Source organism: Bactrocera dorsalis, chromosome 4 (genome assembly GCF_023373825.1).
Source record: "Bactrocera dorsalis isolate Fly_Bdor chromosome 4, ASM2337382v1, whole genome shotgun sequence".
NCBI classification, from domain to species: domain Eukaryota; kingdom Metazoa; phylum Arthropoda; class Insecta; order Diptera; family Tephritidae; genus Bactrocera; species Bactrocera dorsalis.
Genome location: NC_064306.1, coordinates 58,828,480 through 58,854,167, shown reverse-complemented (window position 1 = coordinate 58,854,167; position 25,688 = coordinate 58,828,480). Strand labels below are relative to the sequence as shown.

General features: G+C 36.7%; 2 protein-coding genes across 2 annotated transcripts in view; one reads left to right on the top strand and one right to left on the bottom strand.

Moving 5' to 3' along the window:
• Positions 1 to 25,688, top strand: part of LOC105225696 (furin-like protease 2) — a 725,052-nt gene that overhangs the window by 266,703 nt on the left and 432,661 nt on the right. The window lies entirely within an intron of this gene.
• Positions 9,025 to 10,817, bottom strand: LOC105225720 (uncharacterized). The gene is made up of 2 exons (XM_049455582.1): positions 10,773 to 10,817; positions 9,025 to 9,605 (listed from the first exon to the last, which is right to left on the bottom strand). Exons 1-2 carry the CDS (start codon positions 10,773 to 10,775, stop codon positions 9,201 to 9,203), a joined length of 408 nt encoding a protein of 135 aa, XP_049311539.1. The 5' UTR covers positions 10,776 to 10,817; the 3' UTR covers positions 9,025 to 9,200.

The following is a 25,688-nucleotide window of genomic DNA, read 5'->3' as shown; positions in this document are numbered from 1 at the left end:
AAGAATTTCACATTCGTAAACAATTGTATACTTATTTAAGCTAGAAATCATCTATAACTTCATATTAGTTTAGTTATTTATTAAAGTTTTCCTTATGTCAACAGGAGCTTTATTTGAATTAACGGTGCTAAGGACGAATAAGAACATGCTTTGCGAATCCTATGTCCCGTGTAGACGAAGTTACTTTACGTTTATTCAATGATAGCAAGAAGTAATGGAAAGACATTATGAGGTTTTCTGAATGATATAGCTAAGGCTCTACTGGTTAAGAGATATCTTTTGACACTTCGTAGAACATTCAGCTCTAGAAGCAGTCAGTAATAGGAAAAGGCGAACCGGCTGGGGAGTAGGGTTCATAGCAACCATTTTAATTTGTCAGATTTGTATTTTACACTAAACCCAAGTACAACTTGTTTTACTAAAGGGTTTTATTTGCGTACACTTTCCGGCAAAAAAATGTAACGAAAGTGCATATGCGTATACTAATGCCATCATCTGCGCATTTCCGCATAGTTTTCCACGAAAGTAAACATAAAATGGAAATGACAGCGCCACGGGAAATCCCAAAAAAGTGAGCGCAAGCCAAAGTGACTGGCCATAAACAAGCCAAAATGAAGAAAAACACGCAAAAAAATGTAAAATTAAATAAAAAACAAAGGAAGGAAAAGAAAAAAGAGAAATAAAGAAACTAAAAAATTAAAGAAAGAAACTAAAAAAGGAAACAAATAATTTAAAAAGAAAAGGGAGAACTGAATAGAAGAAAAAACAAAATATCAGAATATAGAAGAAAACACTAAAAAAGTGAAGGAAAAAATTAAAAGCTTAAAGGAAAAAACACCAGAAAATAAGAGCAAGAAACTAGAATTTTAAAAGAAAAAATGAAGAAACCAAAAAAAAAGCGAAAAATTGAAATAAAGCTGCTATGAAAAAAGGCGAGCGCTGATAAAATGAGGATTTAAGAAGCGGAGTGCATTTCTGTCTGCAAAGTTAGTAGACACATACAGAGAGGTAAAGGAGTGTATGTATATACTTATGTATATCTGTGTGTATGTCTGCGTATGGTTTATGAAGCAATTTGTGTGACTATATGTGCTACAACTCATATATGTATGTGTGTTTATGCCTTGATATTGACAATGAAGCAGTTGAAAAGTTAGTCACACACATTCACAACCACTTAAACATATGTATACCTACACACACACACACACACTCACACTCACTCACAGCATAGTTGGTGTGAAAAACTTTGGCCACATTGACTTTGGCAACAGTTGAAGTGAATGAGCCAGCTAAATGTCGAGCGAAATTAACTAACTAAATAAGCAACGCAGCTGCCGAGCGTGTGCGAAATTGAAGTGCCGTCATAGTTTTGTGTCACAGGCGACAAATTAAAAAAAGGAAAATGAAGAAAAAAAGAAGAAAATTTACTGTTGATATTCTGCTTCGCCTTGTCATTACCCCAACCAAGAGCTGGTGAGGCATTGTGAGCTGCTACTTATCAGCTTTTTTGTTGTCGTACTCAAATATGCTTTTTGTTGTAGTTTTTCTACCTTTTTTTGCTATTGTTGTTGTTGTTTTTCTTCTTTTTTTGATGTTGTTGTTTCTTTTCTTCATTGTTTGCTTTTGTTGTTGTTACTTTTTCTCTTCTACACTCATATGACAATGCAATTGTTCGTTGCTGCCACATGTCTGTACTTCTACTAATACTATTATGCGCGTGCCACATGCGTGTATAAGTGGCATGCATGCAAAACACAACAAAATCCAAACAACAACAACAAAAGGGAGTAGAAAACTTTAACATTGAATTACTTCAGGGATAGTTGGGGTCCTTTGTGACTGGCAAAGCTGAAAAGCAGCTAAAGTAGTTAGACTCAAAAAGCTGGAATAAACGCCAAGAAGTAGACAACGAAGCGGAAGCGGAAAAGACACACAAGTACCCACATATATTAATATATACATATCAAATATGTTAATAGTTACATATGTGTGCGTGCAAGACACAAAATAAGTAATAATAAATAATAAAATAGCGAAATAAAATATCACAGCGCATGGGGCATGAAAATAAATTTGCAACACCAGGCGAATTATTAATACACACACACGCTTCGTCGCGTCTTCTCGGCCACCTTACTTCTTGTACTCTTGCCACCAAGTTTTCACGAGCATTCTATTGTATATTTGTATTTGTATGCATCGCTTATTTGCTTCGTGTATGCTTTGGTGGGTGGTTGGGCGTCGCGTGCCTTAGTCCGCTTGACACGTTGACAAATGATGCATCTTGGCAGGCAAATCATTCATGTCATATCACAGAACACATTGTACGCATTGTCTGCTCAAAGCAGCAGCCAGCGCAGCAACAACAAGCAGTTAGAGCAGTTCACATTCATATGTGTTGTTGCTTTGTGTTTTCGTGTAGCACATCTTGAGGCGCGTGCAATTGCTTTTTTTATCGGCAATGGAAGCGTGCGGGTATTGTAATTGCTTAGTCGAAATGTAGTTTCTTTCTTCTGCTTTGATTTCTTTATGCTGCACATGCATATATTTTTTTGTTAATTATATTTATTATTTGGATTAGATTTTTTTACTTATAAATAAGTGTCACGATTAGGCACTTGTTGATTGCTTTTTTTTGGTGCAATTCTTTGGTCATATGGTAAGCAGTAGATTAATAGAAACAGAATATTCTTAGATGTTCCTTATACGGAACTATATCCTTTAGCGATTCTTTTGCAAGTATCCTCTTACTAGCCCAAAACATCCATTGGAAGGCGAGCTAGAGTGCGAAGCTTCCTCGGATGATAACCGCTTGAGTGATGTCTATGTCAATAAAGAAGGAAATCCCGTAGCTACTTATCTAAGTAGTGAATCGTATCCTTAGAGTTCCAGGAAACGGGACTTTACTCGATTGTTCTTTGGTATCTGGTGTGGCACAGTGGATCAATGTTTCACCGTCGGCCATAAAACGATACTGAAACTTTTTCGAATCGTGCTTAAATAGTATCATACACAACTGAGAAATGTTCCGAAAGATTGCTTTGCTGCCTTAGAATGAGCAAGCAATGCACCCGCAGCAGTCGGCCCTGCTGTCTCTGTCTGAAATTTTATTTTATGCTGGATTAAACCTGAGCGGTTTTCTAAGGTGCGTCTAAGTCAGCTAAATCGCACAAGTTCAATGACTAGAATACCTTGAAACTCATTTAACCAATACGTTGATGATACCATTGAAAGATGAGCCTAGGCATTACTCTTCTAGATAATGCCCTCGCACTATTAATTAGGTGACAGTTTAGGTCCTCCGCAAACTGATTTGAAAGATTTTGAAAATTATTCGAAACACATTTGAAGTAAAGCTGAGAATCACTCTACTTAGAGATTAACTCTTCAGAGATTAAATCTTCAGGTCAGGGTTTTGGAGAAGTGAATCGAAATGTGTTATTGTTATAGTCAGTTGACCTATCCGAGCCAACAGAGTGCCAAGAAGTTCCAAACTATTCGGACATCTTATTCTACGCAAACCGAACGGGCCCAGGTTTTATCCAGTCAAAAACTGTTAACTCGGCAGCATTCTTCAAAATTACAGTCGCAGAAACAGTACTAGAACAGTGTTCCTACCAAGCATTCTTGATCTTTCTTTATTTCCTTCTTATACGAATACTGAAATTATTCGACGGAGAAGACGCCATAGGAAGCAGAGGAAAACCTCCACTCCAATGGAAAGACCAATCGCCTGGAATCTCCAATTGGCACCACATTGCGAAAAGAAGAAACGACTGTCGCGCTGCTGTTAACTCGGCTGTATATACTACATCGAATGGCTCCGCGGAAGAGTTAGGAGCCACAATTACTGATTCATTTATTTCAGTCTTGCGCTATCCTCTCGATTTGGCTCTAACTTTTTTGAATCTTTGATGTTTTGATGTCCAAATTCCTTCGCCTAGTTGAGCGGGTCAGTCCTTCCGTCGGCTGCCTTGTGGATTCCAAGCGATAGCATTTCGGGTGATTGTGTCTGGATCTCGCTTCAAACCCCATTTTCTTTTGACAATATTTGTATTTTGGTACGCCGCGTAATGATCGAGGAGCTCCAGACCACATTGAGGGCGCCGGAAGCATGCTTGGTCTTCTTAATACTTTCACATTTTCTTGATTTATGCCATCGACTTGAAAGTCCAACTTATTCCTTACGTTTCAGGCGTGTTTTTTTATACCCAATACGATGATGAACATAAGCAGTGACAGAACGCAGCTCTGATAGACGCCTACCTCTACTTTGCGCTTACAAAGATCTTTAACGGTAATAAATTGAAATTATTATAAAACATCAAATGTATTAACTTCCATGCCCGCAACCCTTTTTCCTATAATTTTTACACGGAATTCAATCTAATATCTTTGGGTGCGATAACAAAAGCCACTTCTGACAATGACCCAAGGTTTTCCATCCGAAGCGACCATTTTACTGCATTTTGATTTACATAATAACAGGCAATTATCCTTGCACAAGGTTATTAATCATTTCGCTTGCCTATATAGTATACCATATATTAGAAGTATAACCTCTTAGAAAACCCGCCTTAGTAAATACTGTGAATAAATCTGCCGGCAATAAATGGAATTTCCTTAACGCTTATTCTGGCTGTCAAGCCATTTGTGGCTATGCAAATTGATTTTCACATCATTACCTACATGGTGTCTATGCATGTGCCTCCGCCCCACATGCCTTATCGCTATTCACATATGACTAGTGAAATATGGACGCTTTTGTATTGTCAAGCAGCAAGGGCATAATCCTTTTAAGTCGTGCATTTTCACTTATTTTTTCACTGAATAACAAACATACACACACACAGGCATATATAATTTCTTGAGAGGTTTCCATGCTTTACACAAATTACATGTCCACATGGATCCCCCCGGCACCACCACCACAAATGCATGCGCTGCCGCTTTGCCTCTATCCCATGGCTTTGTTATTGTTTTGCATGCGTCTGTGTATATTCTACAGTTAAGCTCGGCGTTGTTTTTTTGCTTTTTTCTTCTATCCATTGTGTGGTCATACGTCTTTTGTGTCCAAATGATAGCCATTTCCCCTCCTCTGCTCTCTTAATCATTGGTCACTATATTTCCGGCTCGCACCCTTGCATTCGCTCGTGCGGCGGCGCTCTCGTTAACATTTCGTTGGCGATAGTTACTCATTGTCAATGCTACAAGCAGCTCCATTCAATGCACATAAATAATGAAATATGCTTGAGTTGACTCGCATATTCGTTGTTCATTTGCTCGAAATGCTTTTATACCCAACTTTGTTTTTGTATATTTGTAGAAGTGTCCTGCGGTGATATTAACCGGTTATAAACTACGCTGTAACTAGTAACAACTAGTTAAATGACTCTGCTTTATGCTGGTAAATTTTACTTTTTGAGGCTGTTAGAGGTTAAAATCGCGAGATTTTGGATAGTAACTTACCATACTCGTATCATACCAGTTAAAAAGAAGGAGTTGTGTAACTACTTACATATATCAATTATTAGTTTATGTTGATCTATAAGACCAAAAGCTCATGAAAAACTGGTCAGCCAAATACCACAAGCCACAAGAGAAAATATTTTACCCCGTCTTTTTCTAAATACCTCCGCCAAGATTTAAACCTAAACTCACCGACGTTAAATAGATAACGACCGGTTCCTATTCTTACGGTTAGAGAATCTCGCTACAGATGAGGAGCTCACTGGATCTCTTGCCTTTTACTTATTATGCTAACACAAGTACTTACGGTTGATCGGAAATCGTTACCAGCCAAATATTGAGACAGCCATTTTTTTTTAATGGACAGTACCTACACAACTTCTGTCATAAAGTAGGTTTGACTAGGCTACACTGGACGGCTGTTCCGCTATATATAGACCTTTCTGGTGTTTAGTGATGCCAGATGGAGTTAGTTTAATTCCAGATGGAGTATTCGTCATACAGGACGTCAACGCTTTTTTTTAACCTTAAAAATGTCTTGATATCTAATTTTGATAATTCATTTAGTCCCTTGAACTCTGAAGCTGTTAGATATCTAAGCCGAATTATACATAATGCTGGACAAAAGTGTTTCTCTCAAGTCTATCGCCGACTACTTTGTATCATCATTACTTATATCTATCGCCAAGAACTAGAATAGACTCCCTTAACAAGTTTCTCCCTGTCACATCAGAGTGTTTGAAGTATAGTAGTAGTTATGTTATCTTTGTTCAGAATTGTTTGGAATTTCAATATGAAAAAACTTATGCTTGAACAACATCTATAAATCGATCAACTTTATTACCAACTTACATTCTGTAAAGAATGTATTTCGCGCGTTTCGCTCAACTTATGATCAACATAATCGGCACATAATCTAGACGAAAATCGTAGAGAGGCGATTCGGCGCCATTCGCTGTAATTCGGACTGACTTATGAAATGACTTTCCCATCGCTTCGCTTTTGAAAAGCTCCAAAAAGATCCGATGTTTTTAAACCAAATTTTATTCAGCGATTATTCCCATTCTGGCTCAAGGGGTATGCAAACAAGCAGAATTCTCGCATTTAAGACAAAAAGCAATCTGAAGAGTTCAAAATCTATCATTTCATCCAGAAAAACAACGGTTTGGTGTGGTTTGGTGACCGTTGGAATCATCGGTACATACATACATCTCTAAAAAAAAGAAGTAGATGAGAAGATAATCGTCAACAGTCTTAACCGACTAGTTGATGCCTGAAATTGAAGTTCATGATCTCGACGACAACTTCGTTCAACAAAACGAAGCCACTTCTCAGTCAATAGATTTATTGAGAGAACACTTCTATGAGCTGATAGTTTCACATTTTGAGCCGGTCGGTCGACCACCAAGATCGTGTGATAGCACACCATTAGAGTTTTAGCTGTGAATATATGTAAATTCTAAAGACTTTGCGGATAATTCCGCTTCTAATCAGGGCTCGAAGCAAAACATCGTGTGTCATTCGCCAGTAACCAGTCGAAATGCTCGAACGAGTCATCGAAAATTGAAATCAACGGATGAGGCATCTGAGACGTAGCCGCGGCCAACATTTAAAATAATTTTTTTTTTTAATAAATGCCAAAGAATATTCTTTCGAATCATAATATTGTAAATATATTCCATTAAGTTTTAAGTTTCTGTGTTTTTTTCTTAAAAATTAGGGAACCTTGAAATGGATCAGCCTTGACAAATGTTCTACATATCAGAAATATCAGAAAATAAATATATTTTTTGTGTTTGAAACTAACAGAGGTATCCCCCAATGAATTATAACAATTAACTACTAAAAAATATTTGTAAGAGTATAGTTAGATATTGGATTAAGATTCTGTTTCTTTACTTTCCCTACTTGTATACTATGCGTTTCATGCATGTTATTGTTACCGCATTCTTGTTCAATGATATACCAAATTATACAAAACCACTGACCATCGTCTGACATCCAGAACATGTATACTCGTAGTATGTAACAATAAATCCTTACATATTTATATTTTCCGCTATAGATTTGTGAACTATTGCCATATTTATACTCATGTCTAAGGTGGAGTTATTTAAAAAAGGAGAATACTATCGGTTTTAGAATGGTTTTTATGAGGAAACATTTACCGAAACTTGGACTAACCATATCTATACTATTGTCTAAGGTTGAGTCATTTTAAAAAGAAGATTGTTTTGAAAATGTTTTTATGTAGCAAGAAAGGTTGACCTCAACATGAGCTAACCTGGATAAAATGAGTAAGCCTTGTGCGAGATGTAGAGACCATTCTACTAAATGTGTTTAAAGTCAAGGAGACAATGGTGTAGCAGTTCCGATATATTTTTGAAGTAATTATTAACTGAAGTCTCGATTGGACAGAGATTATTTTATGTCCAATTCTCATAGAAATAAACATGTTTGATATTTTGAGTCCGCTTCGTCTCGTTTGAAATTCCTGATGATTTCAAATTGACTTGTGGAACAAGCCTTCTATTTAGTTCTTAAACAGTAGCTTTTCTCAAAAACAATTCTTTAAATAAATAAAAATCATTTCCGAAAAATGGTGCTTAAAAGAAAGACTATCATATTTGTTATTTTTTAGTAAAAATGTAGCAGCAAAGAAACCAGATTAAATGTAATAGAACTCGACTGAATTTTTCACCACCTTACTCGCAAATATGTTCGAGCTACTTGTGAGACGAGTGCTTGTAATCAATAAACGAACAGGAATATTAATTCTTAGACGTATTTACATATTTGTAAAAGCGTTTCTTAGCAATCGCATTGCTAGGATTATCTATGCTATCTCAGTTGCCAATAGAGACATTTCCAAAAAAATATTCCTATTTTGCATATTCAGATATTGCTCCGACACATCTACATACATATGTATAGTAAATGGACATATGTGCGATTTATAAGATTTCTTTATTTATAAGGCGTTGCTCTTTTTTGTTTGAAGTACGGACATTTCTCTTCTGCTACTTCTACTTCTTCCTTTTCTGCCGCTTATCCTCTCTCTTGTCGCTGCATTTAGCTGTCTTGTTTTGTTCTGTGCTTGCTTCTTACGTGCATTTGAATAGTTGCTTCCGGATAATGGCTAATATTTTGTGACATGCGTTATTTATGCTACCAGCTGGTCTTAGCCTTTTAAGGGCTCTGGTTAGACGAAGCTTTTCTTTGCGCATAAATGTATACTTCACTGCAGAGTTAAGATAAGTAAAATTCACCTAAGACGACTGGTTATTGGGTTGTTAGTCGAAATGCAGTGGTTATAAAGTAGAGTGGGTATACCTTGGCCATATATGTACCGTATGTGAGTACATACTATAGGTGGGAGTTAATGCCGAGGCTTACGTACGTTAGTAAGACGGCTTAACATTTCAGCTTAAAAGTATGCAAAAGGAAATGTAAAGCGAATATGCGAAATACAATTAATTCAGAGAAATTCGTAATGCCTTTAACGTTTATAAGCCGTTCATATATGAACGTGTGGTAATAAGAGTCTTTGAATAAAAATATTTTTTCTTTTTTCAAATGACTTTAATGTATAAATTCGTCAGAGTTTAGAAAATAATTAACAAAAATAGTATGTATGCATGCCATGCGGGAATTAAAAACGATAATGAATCCCTGTAACAAAATCCTTAACAACGCCTCCTTCACTTGCTATGCAACAGCACTCAAATTTAGTGACTTCTCAAACGGTACTTCTTCACGGTTCTGTAGTGGTAACCATCCTCTGCGACGGGTGTGTCAACAGGTGGCAAGTACTCAGGTGCTGGAGCGGCAGGTGGCAGGTATTGCGGTTGAGGTTCAGCAGGCGGCAAGTATTGAGGTTGAGGCGCAACAGGTGGCAAGTACCGGGGTTGCGGTGCCACAGGTGGCAAGTATTGCGGTTGAGGAGGCAGATATTGTGGCTCCGGTGCTGCGGGTGGTAAGTATTGTGGTTGCGGTTGCGAAGGTGGCAAGTACTCTTGAGCAGGTGGTAGATACTGAGGTTGTGGCTGTACGGGCGGCAAGTACGAGCCGGATAAGTGTGAGACGTCAGCGGCGACGCAACCAATGAGTGCCAACAAGGTGATGGTGAGTTTCTAGAAGATGAAAGAAATGGTTTGAGTTTTTGAATTATTTTAAATAAATACAATTAAAATTTTTTAAAATATATACGTTTAAGTAAGTAACGGAGGGTTGTTAAAATTATTATTATTTTAAAGAAATTATTTATAATTATTAGTGCTAATTTTTTTTTTTGAAATAAATAATAATGTTGTATTTTTCTAAAAAAAAAAAAATTTCTTACATACTTATTTTAAAATTACAAAAAAAAATTAAAAAAAAATATATTAAAAATAAAAAAATATTTTTTTTAAATATATTATAAAATTTAATATTCTAATACCCTTTTCTATATAAAATATGTAATAAACAATAAGAAAACAGTAAAAAAAAATTAAATAAATGTAAATTAGAAAAAAATTAAATCAATATAAAATTCACATTTTTTTCTAAAAAATTTTTTTGAAAATTTTAAACATATTTTAAAATTATTCGAAAAAAATAAAATAATTTTTAAAATTATCCAAAAAAACTAATTAATTTATATTGTTAATTTTTTTAAATATTTTTTGCAGGTTTTTAAGACAATTTTTTTGAATATCTTTTAAAACATATTTCTTTTTTTAATTTTAACAAAATAAATTATATTTATTTAATTTCCTCTTAATATATATTTTATTTATGTTTTTTAGTTTTTAATTTATATATATAATTTAATTTTTGTACTATAATCGTAAAATATTTTCTATTTCTTAGAATATATTTTTCTTGAATTTTTCAATATTTAATATTACAATTTGACTAAAAATTTAAGGAATTTTTTTTTTTTTTTTCAAATAAAAATCAAAAATTGAATATATTTTTTTATGGATTTTTTTTTTCAAAAAGGAAAACAATTTTAAATTTTTTTTTTATGGATCTGTTAAAATTTTTATTTTTTAAAAAAATAATGAATTTTAATATTATTTTTTAAAATGTTCTGAACCCCAAATTTTATTATATTTCTGGTTATTTAAGCACTTTTGTAATTATATTTTATAAAATTTTACGCAAAGAAAAAAACAACTTTTAATAAATAAATTTTTATTAATTTAAAAAAAAAAATTTATTAACTTTTATATATGTATATTTTTTTCTAACATATATTTTTTTGCATTTTTTTTCTAATTTTGACACACTTCAGAAAAATATAAGCCACAAACCATTTTTCTTATTTCCTGTTTAACTGTTCACTATGAATATCGAATTGAATTTGATGTCTTAAGATGGAATTCGTTCGGCTTTTATACATCCAAAAATATTAAAACTAAACAAATTAACAATGACATTGAAATCTTTGCAGCGGATGAAAGAAATAGAGATGCACTGAAAGCGAGTCAAGAAACAAGCACTAAAGTCAGAATTAAAAAAAAACGAAACTACAGTAAATAATCTTCGAGAGGTGTCTGCAAATTAGACTTGAATCACGTGCCACTGACCTTCCTCAGACTAATTCAACACAATAATTTGAAAAAAAAGATTATACACTCTCTTTCACCACAATATGCATACGGGTATTCACATGAAAAACGCACACTTGTTGTTGTTGCACAGCTAGGCACTTCATATTTGCGGATTTCGTCTGGTTGAGTTAGGTCAGGCCTATTATTATGGCATCGAAACTATGTATGAAGACTGTGTCGTTGCCTTCAGCTGTTCATAGTTAATCTATCAATAAAAACTAACACAACAACAAAATTAAGCGAAGCAGATGAAACACTAAAGAAACGTTAATGAATTTTCTGCTAATAAGATTTGTCTGCAAATACAGGTACATATGTGGAGCACGTAATGACTCAGCGGTCGCTAGCAATGGACAAATCAACACCTCGCCGCAGGCAGTTTTCATATTAGATTGTTATTAGTACGATATAATTGCAGCCACCTCGGTTTGGTGGTGATTAATTGTTTTTGCTTTCTTATATTGTTTTTACTAAGCTTTGAACATTTTAGTTGAGTTAAAACACTTATGTATATGGAAATGAAGATTAAATACGGATTTAGGGCTTGCAAAGTGTGTTGGTGACAATTATGGTAGAGCACTTTAGGAATTCATATGTTATGATGACCTATTTCCTTTATTTTAGACTATGTCCAGCATGCAGTAAAGAAAATATAGCAGACCGACTATGAAGACCGTTATCGCGCCATGACAACCAACTATTTGATGCCTGAAATGGAAGCCCGTGATCTCGACGACATTTGATTTCAAGAAGACGCGGCCACTTCCTATTCATCGCATCAATCAATGGATTTATTGAAAGAACACTTCAGTGAGCAGATAATTTCACGTTTTGACCCACTCAATTGGCCCCTGAGACCATGTGATATCACACAGTTAGCCTTTTTCCTGTGAGGATATGTGAAGTCGAAAGTCTATGCGGTCAATTTCGCTTCGATACAGGGCTTGGAACAAAACATCACGCGTGTCATTCGCCAGTTACGAGACGAAATGCAATAACGAGTCATCGAAAATTGGATTTAGCGAATGGACCATCCGAGACGTAGTCACGCCCAACTTTTTACAGAGATAATCTTCAAAAAATAAATTGCAAAGAATGTTCTTTCGAATGATAATAAACTTAATGGGGATCATTAAGTTTGAAGTTTCTGTGTTTTTTCTTTAAAATGGATCACCCTTTACATATTACTAATTAATTCATATTCTTTATAAATTAGAAAACTAATAATAACAATAATTAGTTTATCTTCATCATAATGGCACGACTTCATTCTCAATTAAGGCTATATTAATTATAAATTTTGGTTAGAGCCAATTAAGTAGAGAAGCACGAAACCAAAATTATTATGAGCTTAGTATGGTTAAATAAAAATATAAAAGCTAAAAAAATAATAAAACGAAAATAAAAGCATAGCGTCACTGACCCAAAAACGACTTTAGCTACAGTGGCGTGCAAAAGCTATACATATGCTTAATTAGCTTAACTATAAATCAAGCGCACATTTATTTGCCTTCGAAAACATCAACACCAATCAAGAAAAAATGCAATTCAAAGCAAACAAAAACAAATCAACTAAAATTATGATTATATTAAATTTAAAATAATTAAACAACAACACCAGATTAATCAAAATTGACTGCCTCAGCTGGCATTTGAAGCTCTGGGCACGCGTATAACACCTTAATCAGTCGAAGCTTTGAATTAAGCGCGTAATTATGTATGAATGTATGTGTGTATGTGTGGATTTGTATGTTGTTTTGAATATTTTTTAAGCCAAAGTGTGATTTTTATGTTGCATACATAATTGCTTTATGTGAAAAAGATGGCATAAATGTTTTGCATTAATGTCTTTCAAAAGTAGATTCGATTTATATTGATTTATTTAACGACCGATGTCGATTTTATGTGACAAGAAACAAATCGTATAAACAATAATGTTGGTTAGAGTTTAATTTGCATATTTTTATTTTATGTCGATATTCGCGCGCTTTTACTAATTTATGGCGATGAGTGGTCAGTAACTGTTTAATAATTGACCGTTCATCCTCATTTTCTATGAATATTTAATAAGTATATGTGTTTATTTGGGTAATCTTGAAAGCTATTTCGTTTTAACCTTCAAGCGGGCGCGCGTAGTCGAATCGACGACGCTTAGTACATTTACGTTTATGTTACTGTTATTACACATTACATTTTTAATAATTTTAAATACTTTTTTTGACAAAATAGACTGTAAGGACAATGATAATATATCTAAGTACAAATAAATAAATAATTACTGAATAATTAGTGCTTTATTTCTTTTATTCATCTCAAACGTCTTTTCGGTTACGCGCGCCCGCTCCCGTTACAAATGACCGCGCGCCCGCTTGAAGGTTAATTATGCAAATATATGCTTCAGTTTATTTTCAGAGCTATTTTTATTTAATTAGCATGTACTGGTAGCTGCTATATTAAGACGATACATTTTTGATATGATATCTGTCCATCGTGATTTACAATAGGAGTGATATGATATCTTTTCATAAAAATAGTAATTAGTAACAAAAACAGAGATGATTCTTTCTAAATCGTTATCGTTTTAAGTTGTTCCGAAGGAAAATCAGCAAATTCACGACGTTCAAGTCGGTCTAATGGCTTCAGTTCTTGAGTGAGAACAATTTCATACTGATGCAATTCCAAATCCTTTCTCAAAATCCATCAAGTTATAGTTTGAGACAGTTCCAATTCTTGAGAACGTCTTGTAGTCGACATATTGAGGTCTTTAGCAACACTCGCCTGAACTGCAGCAATATTTTCATTACTTCAAGCGGTTCTTTGTCTTTTGAGGTATAGGTGTCATACGATCTGACAAGAAAAATATTTAGAAACCGTAAAATTGTAAGAGTGTGTGATGATAGTGCTCTTAGTCGTGCCCAGGCTCACAATGGTTGTCTCCGCGCGCCCCCCGCCCGAAAAAAGCTCACATGAGCAAGTCGAAGGTGAAAACGATGATTATTGCCCTTTTTGATAGCCGTGGAATCGTCCACCGGGGAAAACTGTGAATCAAGTCTACTATTGCCAAGTACTCGAAAGATTGCAAAAACATGGTGTGTCCAGATATCGCTCGTAACTGGATCCTTCATCACGACAACGCGCCGTGCCACACCGCCCTCAGAGTGTGCCAGTAAAGTCTAAAGGGATCGCCGTGTTGCAACAGCCGCCTTATTCGCCCGACATGTCACCCTGTGACTTTCTTTGTTTCCTAAAAAAAAATCGGTGGTCAAAGGAACCCATTTTGAGTCGATTATGGACATCCAGGCGGCCGTGACAAGGGTACTCGCGGACATCCCAGTCGAAGCGTTCCAGAAATGTTACAAAGCATGGAAAACGCGCTGGAATCGCTGTATAGCTGCCCAAGAGGACTACTTTGAAGGAGATGGCAGAGTTGTCGAATAATTTTCAAATATACAGTTTTTATGGGATCAGTCTCATTACTTAATTGTCACACCTCGTATAGTATTGTCTTGAAGTAATGATAAAATGATTGCGATAAGCATTATTGCAGATTTTTTGATATCGAAAAGGCAACAGCATAATTATGCCTTAGACTATTTCGCATAGGGGACAAAAACTTCTGTTCAATGGTTTCGATATAAGTATTTGGCTTAGGCCACAGTATACAAAGCTACTATTTTTCTATCTTAGAGACAATGTATGTACTTATTAGCATATAGACATCGAATTGATGTCTTCATCCCAGCAGAATACTAATTTCCCTGTAAAATATTTTTATTTTTCCTTTACTTAAAGAAATTGAATTGAACAAATAAACTGGAAGGTTAATTTTTGTCTAAAGCTCTGCCAGTTCCTAAAATATATTCTGTGTTACTGTCCGTCTTCTTATTCTTTATTGGCTCTTCCTTTTTCCTTTGTTACAATTAAGTGGTAACGAATCAACAATTTTCAGAGCTACAGTTTGATTTACTATGTCAGCTAATTAATTTACTAAAAAACAAGTGGGAGATGTAAAAACCATGAAAGCGGTTATGAAAATGCATTAAAGTCAATATCTTTAGAGCGACTCCCGAAAATATAATTAATGATTTTCTTTGAAATACAATAAGAATTGAAAACGATATTCTAAATTGTTGCGCTGTTTAAACAACTGATTTTCAATTTCATCAGTAATTTTTTTTCTTAATGTGTAAACGTGAAGTTGCCATTACTTTTGAACAATTGAATTCATTAAGAACTCGGCTATGTAGAAGAAACAATAATTATTTATGACAAAAAGTAAAAGGAATGATAATCATGATAAATGAATGGAAAATAACAAATCACGAACGCTGATAAGTGCAAAAGTGAAATCAAGCGAAAGGGTTAATACAATGGATAGCAAGACAGGGTGAACAGCCTTTAGTAACCTGACCGTGATTCGATTGAAATTGCAGGACAGAAAATGTAGGTTGGGGTGAAATTAAATTATTGAATTGAAGTAGTATTTATAATTTAAGGGAGTGTAAAGTATATACATATCTTTGTTTGTCTTCTCATTATTTTATTCTGATTGTTTACTGAATAAGTTTTAGAACTAGTAGGAATGTGACGATTATAAATTCTTCAGTTGTCATAATTCCCTGAATGATTAGTGTTTCTATAAAAAAATATTATATTATAAACCTCATTTATAGCTTTTTCTTTTCTAAGTAAAAAAAGAAATTCTACAACGTCAAGAGATGACGTCACTTGATTATTATTCCACTATTCCATTTCCGAGTATGCGTTGGAAAGCTACTGTCTTTGACTATTCGATTTTTTTAGTCAAACAGGTTAACGTTTTGTTCGAAAAGTGCTTTTGAGGAAAGTTTCTCTGCAATACTTTAATATGAAGAAAACCTCAAGCATCATGTTTTAATGGAATTTTCTTCCGAATATCCTCTAGCAGGGTGAAGAGCGAAAAAGGGCCGTCGAAGGTTCAGAACACGCTATAGAAATATGCGGGATTTACTCCAGCACCCATTTATGAACGTTGGACACATTAAAAAACGAAGACATTGGGCGTCTTGAGAATTGAAGCCAATAGTCATTGAAATACGATTTTTCTCGTCAGAAATGCTTGAACGATACAAAAAATCGCTTTTGCATCGAATTGTGACTGGTGATGCAAATTGATGCGGATTCGCTCCGACAGCCTTAACATAAACAACAAAAAATCATATGTGAAACCTGGCCAACCGAATATCACAGATGCCAAGGTAATGCTAAGGATTTTGGTGAGTTTAAAAGGGAGTGCTATATTTTAAGATTTTTAAACTACGTGAAACCATTAATGGAGAACGCCACCGACAATAACTCATCAAATTGAAGCCAGCGATTGCCGAAAGACATCCGCAATTTGTGTAGCCCAGATCTTGCTTCGTTCCATTTCGGACGTAGCAGAAGGTCTGCACTGGAATACGGTTCACTTTAGAAATATACAAAATTTGCTTTACATTGTTGGCCGCAAAGCCGGCACTGCGTTTTCGGGATGAAATTCACAAATTACAATAATGATGAGAAAATCTTCTTGGCTTAAAGTTCACCGCATCACATAGCTTAAAATGATGGGTTATTGGAAATGGACATTAGAGGATGAGTGATGTAAATACTCGAAGAAGGATTGTAATTAAATGGGATATATGGTATGTATGACGTGAAATATGTACTAGATTGGATAATAAATACAAAGGTACTAATTAGAAACTGCGGCCAGCTATAGGGTTGTTGACGAATATGGCTAACCTCATGCCTTCTGAAAATATTTGAAAAGGTTTTGGTCGCCCATATAAGAAACAAGCTCTGTACGTCTATACGAAGGGTATATCCATGGGGACTGCACTTTACTCATTGTCCTTATATATAGAAAGTGCATAAGGAATATGCCGTGGGCCTCTTTCTCCATGTAAGTGGAACATTCAACAATTACTCCCAGCCAAAGCAGCCCAGATGGAGTCCGCCATCATAAAATGAATAAGAGCTCTACTGAGCTGCAAGAAAACAACTTTAGTGTTGAGTTGTTTACTCGAAGAGACCGAAACCCATGAAGTCGTCTTCCTCGGACTCCGACTCCTCCTTTTTGGCTTCTTCCTTTTTTTCAGCAGCTGCGCCAGTACCAGCAGCTGGAGCAGAGGCAGCAGCAGCAGCAACAAACTTGCTGGGGTCCTTGATGAACTCCTTGATGGTAGCACAGATTGCTCAGATTAGCGCAAAAAGTACCGACTCAGGGGAATGTACTGTCATCACTCTTGCGGTCACTTGCAGATAATGAACTTCTATAAAAAATTGAAAGGAAACCACCTAAACTGATAACCTATGCAAATGACTACACTAGCCCTCAGCTGGATATGGTACTCTTTATAAGAAGCTATTATACAAAACAATCCATTCTGACATGAAAACTCCCGAAGCTCACTAAGGAGTGCCTCATATGCTCCCTTAGTGGGAGTAATTTGGATAGCAAAATAATGAGGAAACTCAATATGGAGGGGGAATGTGGCTTCATATACTACATATATTGGATTACAGGTCACAGAGACATTCCAGGAAACGAAATAGCTGATTAAATTTCTAAAAGTGCCTATCATCTGTCTACCGAACCAGTACAAGAGATACGTGAGTCGCTAACGATAAACAATGAAATATCCGAAAAGGCTGAGAAGCCGATCAGTGTGAGAGCCCTGAAGAAAATCAACGTTTTTACTCACACGGTCTAGAAAGGACTGCCGAACGCTTGTTGGTCCGATAACAGGTCGCAGCTTACGGGGATCAGATAATTAATTTTTGTTTAAAATGTAATGCAAGATACTATAAATAACTTAGTATGGAAGACTATGCAAATGCCAATTGGAAAATGCGGGCTAATCAGAGCATAATTAGATATTTATTTTCATATTCGTAAAAAGAAATATTTTAGTCCTCAAAACCTCGTTAACAACACCAAAATTAGCTACTCTCTCATCCGAGTTATTAAAATTACAGTTAGTAATTCAGCACTGGCTTTCATATCAAAAATAAAACCTTTGCTGTTGCCTTAGTACGCGCACCCCTGCTGCATTGGCTTCCGTTAATAGGCGACAAGTTGCCCTTTTAATGTTTCGTTCAGAGAAAGTCAAACACACAAACAACTTTTGAGAATGTCTGTCGAAATATTCCTGCAACACCAGCTACCATGTTGACTACAGAAGTTTCACCTGAGCACAAAAAGACCAACACATTTTGGTTTTAACGCGGACTTTGGCTTCAGTCGTCAACGGCGGTGTGGGCGTCACAGCAATCTTATTTATGATATTTACTTCCGTTTCCGTGAAATTTCTCAAGCTTAAAACTTTTATTATGGTAATTGTTGGCTTTGCCACCCACTATATACACACTACAAACCCACATAGATTCATACACACACACACACATCTACGCCACACACGCGTTCGTCCTCAGCCTATTTGCCACATTCACTGTCTGGCGCTGGTTTCCTGTTTATCGCTTGCTCAAAATGACGTTTACTTTGTTGGCTATACGCTATAACTTCTTGTTGCTGTTGTTGCCATTTTTGCTGTTTTTGTAGTTGTGTTGTGCTATGTAAATACTTCCGGCGAACTTTCACGCTATGTTTTTCTGCTGATAGTAAATATTTTTCAGTACCAAAGTTTGCTACAACTTTTTCCATGCTCTTTGAAAGACATTGAAAGTTAGCAGCTAGTCCTGCTGCTGGCTCGCTGGCTGACAACTAATTTACACGCGCTGCCGCTAAGCGTCTGCCCCCCAGCTCAAACGTTGCTCGTTTGGCATAAAGTTTGCCCTGGAATGTAATTATTGAATTACAATACGGGCCATTACATTGGCAATAAACAGATTTCCGTTCGTTAATGTGTCGCTGTCCCCCCACTACCCACGCGTCGCCCTCCCATCCGTAACTGTAACGCTATCCCTCGTATTATTACGCTTATTATTACCGTTGTTAAAGTTGCTGTTGTTGTTGTAGCAGCACAGTTATTATTGCGGTGCGTTGATTACTGCTTAGATGAGCAGAGATAAAAATGTGTGGACTTTTGGCTTTTGGCAGCGTCAAAGGTGTAACAAACGTGCTTCGCTGGCACTCTATTGCCCGAGTCGTAACTCGGCATCAATGCCGCTGGGGTTTAGGTTAAGCGGGGGTTACGCTGGCCAAAAAGTTGTAAAGCGGTTGAGCAAAATAATTATATTCGGGCATTAAACTGAAGTGCGTACTTCGCAACCGGCGACTGTAGGCAATTAAATATTTGTAGACTTTTCATAGCATACTTTCAGGCCGTCGAGTCAGTTGATCGTAAAATTATTGAACATCAAATACAGGGTGACATATATGGAAAATTATTGTTATTAGAAATAAATAAAAAAATTGGAAGAGAGATTTGCTGATTTTGTATATAGCGGTCTTATTTGCCAAGAAGTTGTGTGTCTTCTTCTTCTTTATTGGCATAGACATCGCTGCATTTTCACAGTTACGCGTCAATAGGAGTTTCCAAGTATAGCCAGGTCCTTCTCCACCTGTTCATTCCAACGGAGTGGAGGTCTTCGTCTTCCTCTGCTTCCACAGGAAGTTAGAATAACCTTTGTAAAGATATCTTATGGAATATATAAGTTCCCAAAACAAGAAACTGATTCTGAAAGTTCAGTTTGGATGGCAGCTATGAGATATAGTGTTCCGATATCGGCGGTTCTGACAAATGAGCAGCTTTTTGGTGAGAAAAAGATGTGTGCAAAATTTCAGAGCGATATCTCAAAAACCGAAGGATTAGTTTACGTATAAGCAGACAGACGGAGAGACGGACATGTTTAAAACAGCTAAGCTTGTTACAGTGATCACTTATAATAAATATGTAAATATATTTTATAGGGTCTCAGATATTCTTAAGTGCTTTGGTAGTAACTGTGGGCAATAAATAGTAAGACTTTTTAATTTTAAAATATTTTTTTCTGTGTCACGTCACGTCACACGTCAATAAAATAAAGGATATGGTGCCTGAAAACGAGGATTGGCAGTCAGAGGTCTTATTGGCAACGTTGGAATACCGGAAGGATCAGTGAAACCCAGTTTGAAATATTATTTTGGTCTAAAGAAAGTGAAACTATGATTGGTTCCAAAATCACTAAATATTTTTCAAAAAACAACGCCGCGTTAACGTCAGTGAAGGGGCGTTCATCAGCATGTGTGGTGCACTAAAGTCCACTACAACCATAGAACTTAACGTCATCTTGCAAATATTGCCAGTAAACATTGTCGGAAGATATTTGGCTGCGAAAGTTGCTATCAAACTCAGGGGAACTGGGTACCTAAAAGAACACGTGTCTAAGCACTCGAAAATCTTCATTCACTTTGACTTCAAACCGGATCACTTGAATCATGGAGTCACCAAACCGAACTCTGGTGGTTCCTTCTCTGCCCGGCGAGGAAATTGTGGGTGGGAAAAAGCCATTGGAGGAGAGAGGCAGTAAGTTTCTTTATATATGGCTAAAATCTTGGAAGGAAGGTTAATTTAAGGGGTTTACTGTCAGGGGCTCCGTATCAACTCCAGCTTCAGATTTCCTGGCCAAGGTAGCAGTCATTAAAGTAGCAGAAGATTTATTACTCAAGAGTGCAGCCTCCTTTAGACAAGTGTTCATCTACTTAGATAGCAAAGCGGCGATACTAGCCTTGAACTCATTAACACTGCATTCTGGGCTAGTCAAGGAGTGTCAACCTTGCTATCAATAGCATTAAGTGTCTTTGTGGTAAGACTGGTATTTGTGGCAGGCCACGAAGGAATCACAGGAAAGTGTAAAACTGATGAGCTAGAACCGCTGTCGGTCGAATGGAAGCGGATCGGTGTTCAAGTATCCTCTTGTGTTCTACTACTAAATAGCTGGGCTACCATCAGAACATGTGTTGTCGCAAAAACCTTTTGGGCCAGTATGGAAGGCAAGATATCTAGTGATCTTTTAGCCCTCAGTAAGGCTTGCTTCCCTATAGTTGGCGGGCTTTTAATATGCCATTGCTCTATGGGCGTCCACGCGGTAAGGCTGCAAATCCTAGCAGACGAGATTTTCAGAAGCTGTATGGAAGAAGTTGAGGTGGAAACAACTCAACACTTCGTTCTTGACTGTCCCGGGTTTGGGAGGTCAAGACTTAAACTCTTGGGAAGCGCGTATCTTCAGATATCCCACCGAACTGGCGGGAATGAAAGTTAAACACTTGTGCGCTACATTATTAGGGTTTTGCTAATTTATAATTTCGAACACAGGAGTTCTTCTTTTCTATGGCTTCACAAAGGACTACATATAGCAGTTCACTTGCGATATCTCTGGATCAGCCCTCTAACCTAATCTAACCCATACTGCATTGATTCTGCACGAGTTTTTCGCCAAATTTTCAACAAATGTCGGGCTGTAACCATCGTATTCGCCTGGTTTAGCTCAGTGTGAGTTCTGGATATTCAGCTGTTACGGAAATTTACTAAGATACTAATGTTCATTAATAATTTTTTTTAAACAGCAACATACTATTTCCAAGAGGATTGGCTATAAAGCTAATCTTTTAACAACTGTTGTGCGAAGACGATGAAGGAGATCTTCTCTACATCGACTTTTAAAATCTTCAATATCTGAATGAATAAATCACTGCCGTGGGTTTGTGGGATCGACCATAAAGACATAAGCAGCTTTAGTTTTTGATAGTAGTGGATCAGACAGGAGATGCTTTTGAAACTATTATAGGTGTTAGCTACAGGACATAAGGAAATCATAGCAAAGTTTATTCTCATGCACAAAATAAAGATGGATTCCGCTTTGGATCTCGTGCATATCGTGTGACTTAGCGTTAGATTGTCGAATACCTTTAGACTTCCATTTTTTTGCTGTTTGTTAAACGAAAGGCTTGATTTGCTTAAAGAGCTTCAATCATCATTTAAATACTACCCTTACTTAAATCATTAACAATAAGTACAGTTTTCGGCAAGACTTGTCTTAACTTATAATTCTTTGTAAAGAAGCTGCCTTTCATGAAAAACAATAACGGGTTCGAAAATGAATCGAAGCTAAAATTTTCTATATAGTAGGAGTAAATAATAGACTGGGAGAGAGAGAGAAATAGTCGCAAATATGCCACATAAAAATTCCGAGCAAACCTCATCGTTCCAAGCTAAGACAGACTTATTTACAACTCTAATCCGCCTATAGAAATATACATAAAACTCCATCCTTTGTGTTGTAAAGTCATTCCAATTCTATTGCAATCATTGTTTGAGTTATCTGCTATAGTACTCATAATCTGCCCGCCACCACACCCCCGCTGTGTATGACAAACGACACTTCAATCAGTTCAACTGTTGGCATTGTCATTACGTGCCAGAGCCAGTGAGGACAGATACACTTAGCACCGCACCGCACAGCATAGCGGAATATGGCGCTCCACAGGGTACTGCCAGGCGCAGTCAAGTGCGTGTCGCTGCCATTGAACGCTCACGCGGCCGCGGCCATCATAATTCTCCGGTATTTGGAAATAAAATTTCCACATTTTTTACAAGCTTCCACAAATTTCGCTACTCTTTTTACTTCATTTTGCTTTGCGTTCTTAGCGCTGCTGTTGCTTTGTTACGCCGCGTTTGATGAGCGCCGATTGTATTGTATAAATCGGCAGTCGAGCAAAACAAGTAAAGATAAAAAACAAAACGGCGAGAAACCAAAAAACAGTTAGGACACCCGCGAGGTTTGATGAAAACGCAAAAGATTGCACAATAATTCATCGGCAAATGCGATGGGCAAATGAGCAAACATGGCGTAACGGTAAATGGCATGAAATGTCACGAAACAGCACGAAATTGCGAATAATAACGAAGCGAATGCGAAATATTCCCGATACAACCGCGCGCGGTGTGGGATTGAACATAAAAATTTTGACGTGCGCAAATAAAATATGGAAATGTGGTGGCAAAAATATGATTTCACATTCGTGTCGGTATGTGTGGCTCTATCTACGACCGAAGCCATTCCCATCCGAGTGTTGGTTGCATGTTGCTGTTGTTGCTTATGACAACAACAAATAGCCATAATTTTCATCGGAAATGTGTGGTGTGGGAAGGAGGATTGTGTTATTTGGGGAATAAGGGATTATGGCTTAAATTCTGTTGCATCAGTATTTGCATGTACATAATTACACGAGAGGAAATAACTCGGAATATTTTATCAGAAATGGTGTCTCGCTATCAGTATTTACAAGCAGCAGTATGGTACGTTCAAAGGCAGTTCAACCGAAAGTATCCACTGTGGTTTACCATATGAAGAATCATTAGTCAGATATTGTCGATCCAAGGTTTACGAGATTTTTATCGCTCTTTTCCATAAAAACACTTTCTAGACTAGTTACAGTTAGCTTACTGAGACCTTTGACAGTTCTACTTATTGCACATGCATTATTTATTGTGTTGTGTGTTTTTTACAGCCATTTAGAGCCAAATCGACATTAAGCTGACTAATGAACCAGTATTTTTTCGATTATGACTTCAGCAAACTGTACATCGCATTAGAGTTATGACCTTAGAAAGATATCAAATCCATCTACGAATGCAAAATCGATCCATTTCTTAAGAGGATGGTTACTGGTGATGAAAAGCAGATCACTTTCGACAACGACTAGCGAAAATTTGGTTGAAATGTGGTGATACGGCGCAGACGGTAACTAAGCGGTAACCAGGATTGACGGTTTTGAAATAAGTTTGATAAAATTGTCAGGAAATCGTCTATTACGAGCTGCTATCCTGCGACCAAAATATATTTTACCTTTAAAAATTGGACGGTCTGAAGGAAGCAATCGGCCAGAAGTGCCTACGTTTGGCCTATTGGAGAGGAATTGTACTCCATCAGGAGATCGCTATGTCGCATATGTACATCGATATGGACTGGTCGGAAACTTCGGGAGCTTGATGAAACCCAAGTACTACATTGGAACCCTACTCGATCTTCCAGATTTTCTTATCTGTCTACCTTATAATCCACCAAATGATTTTTGAAGTATAGAAATTCCAACGATGTTTTGTTATGAAAAAATTATCTATAAAGGCTGTTTCTCGCATCAGCTCTCCGTTGATATGGATCTTTTTATATGCGAATCAGTTATGTAAGAAAATTCCATTGCGTCGATAAAACTAGGCTATCCCTAACTAAAATAGAACTTCTAAACATTAAAAATGGTACAAGTAAAACAGTAAAATAAAGTTCTCGGTTTTGAAATATAAAGCCGGAGACTCCCCAGCACATGATGTTAGACTACACAGCAATCTACAGAGGCATGACTAAGGTCCTTGAGTCTATATATGCGAATAGGAAGCATATCATATCAATACTTGTTGCGCCCAACCGAATACTGGAATTTATCAGATTATCCTCTTATGAATCTGTTTCTAAGAAAGTAAAGCACTATAGACCTGAGGTCGCAATGTAAGTCTCAATTTATTTATATTCTCAGCTAATCTAAGATAAAGCTTATAATCTCTATTTTTTACTCGTCGGTTAAGAACAAAATTGTACTCCGATCTCGGCCAAGTAATGTGCGATGAGCGTAGCGGCCTTCCAAACCTCCGTGAAACACTTCTTTCTCAGAACAGAACCCCTTTTCTATGTAAATAAATAATCTTCCACATTTCATTCTCAATACAAAAAAATTGTGCATACATCGCAAAGGCAGCAGCAGCAGCGAGCTTTCTGCAGCTTTCGACTGTCAGTTAATGCTGAAAAATTGATTTCGCCCGCAGCAATACGTTCTTCACCGCGCCCTGTGACGCGACTAAGCAAATGACATTTCACTGACACGAGCACATCATCAACTCATCGCCGCGCAGACACACACACGCACGCACGCACACCACTATAACTAATAGATGACATCAAAAGCACAGTGTTGCGTGCGTTCAGGGTTACCACATTGCAATCAAATTGTCAACACCATTGGCAACATTTTTGACATTTGCACGCTCCACAGTTTAGTGCTTATCATGTTTTGTGAGCGCACACGGACGCGTAAATTGTGAAAGGCAATATGCGTCCAATAGGAAAAGTGGAGGGTAAAGAAAGAGAGATTTTTAAGGAAACTAGTAAAGTCGAGTAGAGTTCCAATCTGCTGTTTGGGTTTCAAAGTGAATTGATTTCTATTTTTTTTTTTTTTTCTGTCCTGTTCAGTGTAAACTGTGGCCCTGTATCACTCTGGACAGCATTAGTAGATTGAAATGAAATAATTTTTGACCTCTGCTGTTGTCTATTCTTAGATTTTTCACTGTCATAAAACGTCAATATATTTTTCCCGTCCAGCCTTTCTTACTGGGTCACCTCTTTAGTGTAGCTGGCGCAACTTATCGCAAATAGCAGATTGACGAAAAATTGTTTTTTCTTACTTTTCCTTCGTGCGTTACTTCTGCGTTGTCTGCTAACCCGTCTGTCTCTAACTCTTCTGCAGTTTCTAATACGATGGCTACATCTGGTGTCAGTCAAACTCTTCGCGACGTCGAAGTTTCCCTACCAACTTATTTCGCATGTCACTTTTATTGTTGTAGTTTTGGCATTTTTCGGTGTGCGTCTTTTGAGTGATGCGTC